General features: G+C 48.1%; 1 protein-coding gene across 1 annotated transcript; it reads left to right on the top strand.

The window, feature by feature from the left end:
• Positions 1 to 1,180: 1,180 nt before the first annotated feature.
• SEPMUDRAFT_121008 (uncharacterized protein) lies at positions 1,181 to 2,214 on the top strand (the record flags this gene model as incomplete). Its single annotated transcript, XM_016901653.1, has 2 exons — positions 1,181 to 1,303; positions 1,369 to 2,214. 2 exons carry the CDS (start codon positions 1,181 to 1,183, stop codon positions 2,212 to 2,214), a joined length of 969 nt encoding a protein of 322 aa, XP_016757249.1.
• Positions 2,215 to 3,569: the final 1,355 nt, after the last annotated feature.

Below are 3,569 nucleotides of genomic sequence, written 5' to 3'. Positions count from 1 at the left end.
GAGATAACAGGGGCCACTGATTCCTTGGCATATGTATGTAGAGTTGGGGATACCCACCCCCCCTCTTTTCTCTTCTTGAGAGGTCAGACCTCGGACCTCAATTAATCCACTTATTGATTGGTATTCCATCAATCTTCTCAATTGGGCACTAGTGTGGTGTGTGGTTCCAACAGTTATGAGCCCGGCTAGCTCTGCTTGATTAATCAAAGGAATCAATTGGTTACTGGATATCTCCCGGAATCACCTGAGATTGATCAAAATCCGCTGTATCAAGAAAACCCGAGGACCGCACACCATCACTTTATGCCGGCCCAAACCCGTTCATCCAGAAGAAGAGAAGAAAGCCCGAGCCCATCAGATCAGCTTACAATCGACCGATCCCCGAGTCCTGAGTTTCAAGAGGTTGAAGAAACACCCAGTGGCTCGTGTCCTGGGCATCAAGAGTGGTTTGACGAATTCAACGAAGACACCATGGCTGATTCACCGGAACCCTCATTATCAACGACGACGTCGATTGCCAAGCTGCGCACCTAGTAGGACTGGAATGTATAGATCACCCACATTGAGAACGAGGCAGAGGCCCTCCAGATATGGGATAATATCAACCCAGGAGTTGATGAACTAAACCTAGAAGCCCCTATTCAGTCCAGAAGACAACCAGTCTTTGATTTCAACTCCCTTCCTGATGACGTTACACCAACAGCTCTCAGCCTTGCTCAGTTCAAGCATAGGTATAACAAGGAGGCATGGGAACTCAAGCAAAAGGGGTATCAGAGGATCTCATCAATAATTAACCAGTCTCTGTCTCCAGACCTCCAGTACAGGGTAATCAACTGCAAGACTCTGAGAGAGAAACTCAAGAAGCTCTCAGAATACACCAAGCCCAACACCCTTGCTGCTACTCAGTTGTTGAAGAAAGAGTTGGAAACCCTTTCTCACCCACTATATGGAAAGTCTATTCATAACCATATGCACCTTTGGTTCACTTAGTGTAGCAAGAGAGATGCTGTTGGTACACAAGCAGACAATGAATCTACCCAAGTATGGTTGTCTTCTATGACTCCAATGTATAGAGACTATGTGGCCACAAGGACAGGCAGGCTGCTTGATAAGCAGAATGATGGGGAGGTAACACCTCTCCATTCAGAATTGAGAGCCTGGCAGTCCTACTTTCAGCACAATGGTGACACCAAATTCAAGAGCAAGCACAGAACCACTGTTGCCAGCATCTCCTCTGCAGCTGCTGCCGAATCTTCGTCCTCAACTCGATCATCCTCCTCTTCAAGAAAGCCCTGCCTCTGTGGTAGGAACCACATGTGGAAGGAATGCTACTACCTCAATGCCGAGTATCCGAGGCCTGAGGCATAGAAGCCAAGAGATAATACCAAGAGGAAGATTGAGAAGAGATTCAAGGAGGACAAGAACCTGAAAGAGAGAGTAGACAAAGCAATTCAAGCTTACAACGCTGCTCAAGGCCAAGGGTCGAAGGACAAAGACACCAAGAACAAGTCAGGTATAGCCGCAGAACTCGAGGACACTGCTGCTGCTACCACCCTGGAATCGACCCCTGAGGCATCTGTTGGATCAATTGGTCACACCCGGCTCTACAACGCAGTGATTCTTGATAGTGGTGCCAATGTGCACATCATCAACGAATCCATAAGGGCAAGGATCGTCAGATCTGAGTTACCAACCTCCTCTGATATAGTGATATCTAGGGACAAGAGGTACCAACCTGAGGCAATTGTTAATGCCACCATCAATCTGGATATAGGTAATGGAGTTACCAGGAAGCTCACTCTTCTCAAGGCAAGGCTCATTCCGGGATTCTTCACAAGTTTGGTCTCACTGCAGATCCTCAACAAGAAGGGTATTCACCATAATACCAGAAACTGGCCAGACAAGTTGATTACTAGCCAAGCACATGAGGAGCCCAGGCTTTGGGCATGCCTCACCCCTGAACACAGTAACGACAGACATGGTCACTGGATTATTGAACGATTGCCTGCAACAAGAAGTGTTGCTAGGACCACTGGAATTCCTGTTTTATCTGGAACCCCTGGAATTGAGGAGGTGAAGTCAGTATACACCCCACACTCTGAGAATGCGGGGAAATCAACCTCACCTGCCTCAACGTCACCTGCTGGATCTGTTGCTGCTGCACAATCCAGTCATAAACCACTTCCACCTTTGACAGCAACGGCCAATCAGTAGCATCAGTTGCTGGGCCATCCATCTGTAAGGGCCATTGAGAACCTGGAACCTGCATCTGAGGGTTGCCAGGTAATTAAGTCTGAGAAGGAGACTCTAAACAGTGTCAATTGTGACACCTGCTTGCTGGCCAAGGCCAAAGCAGTGATTTCGAGAAGGAAGGACAAGCACAGAGAGGTGCTGCCTGAGGCAGAGAATGCCAAGATGGCTGTCTGTTCATAGGATCTCATTGATATGACCCCTTCTCTCCCTAGACCAAATGGATTGGTCTTCAAGTTTTACAGCCACTGGTACTATAACCAGGAGGGCTATCATATAGGTAAACCTGTAGCAACCAAGCCACAAGCAGTTGCCAAGTTTGGAGGACACTTCAAAAGGATGGAAGTGTCATTTGGTGCTCAAACCATCCTGGTCCGCTCTGATATAGAGGCTACCATTGGGAAGGATGCTGGAAAAGCCATATCCAGGTTAGGTATCACCACTTTGCCCACTGCTGCTGATACCCCTGCCCAGAATAGAGCAAGTGAGGTTGCTAGAAGAGAAATTGTTACCAAATCCAGGACTCTCAGGATTGATGGCCATTTGCCTAAGAACCTTTGGCCATAGCTTATAGATTCAGCTGTTTACCTACTTAACAGGACCCCTACTGCCAAACTCAATTAGATAACTCCATTTGAGAAAGTCACAACCAAGAAGCCCTTCCTTAGCCATCTCCACCCCATTGGTTGCAAGGCCTTCGCTCTCCGCAGAGACATTGCCAAGAGAGACAAGATGGAAGAGAGAGCTCACATTGGGTACCTGATTGGGTATGCCTCCACCAATATTTTTTGGATCTGGATTCCTTCACTCAATAAGGTAATCAGGACAAGAGATGTGGTGTTCAAGGATAATGAGAGGTACAATCCTCTGGATATCAATGGACAAACCTTGGGGGAACTGGTTCCTGCTGCCATTCACCAGACTGTGATTGATTCAATCTCAATGCCTGAGGAATCAACAAGTAAGGGCATGGATGACCCCTTTCTGGCTACAAATATTCCGACTTTTGCTGTCCAACCTCAAGGTAGTGAACAGCAGGGAGGTGAGATGCCAGAACAGGAATCATCATACCCAACGCCGCCGGAGACACCCGCCAGAGACGAAGACAATGTAGCTGCCAACCAAGGTCAAGTTGGTCAGGCCCCGGGGGCCTCACCGGGAACACCCGCTTTTTCGGTCTCTCATCAGCACCCTGCCTCAGATGGGGAGGTGGAAGAAAGTACCTATTGGTACAGTGTGGACAACCATGGACAGTGGATCGACTATGGAACTGGACGGGTTGGAAGATTACCTGGGATGAGTTGAGTTATGCAGCTGCC

The sequence above is a fragment of the Sphaerulina musiva genome, assembly GCF_000320565.1.
Source record: "Sphaerulina musiva SO2202 unplaced genomic scaffold SEPMUscaffold_11, whole genome shotgun sequence".
Classification (NCBI taxonomy): Eukaryota; Fungi; Ascomycota; class Dothideomycetes; order Mycosphaerellales; family Mycosphaerellaceae; genus Sphaerulina; species Sphaerulina musiva.
This window is presented reverse-complemented; position numbering and strand designations above follow the sequence as displayed.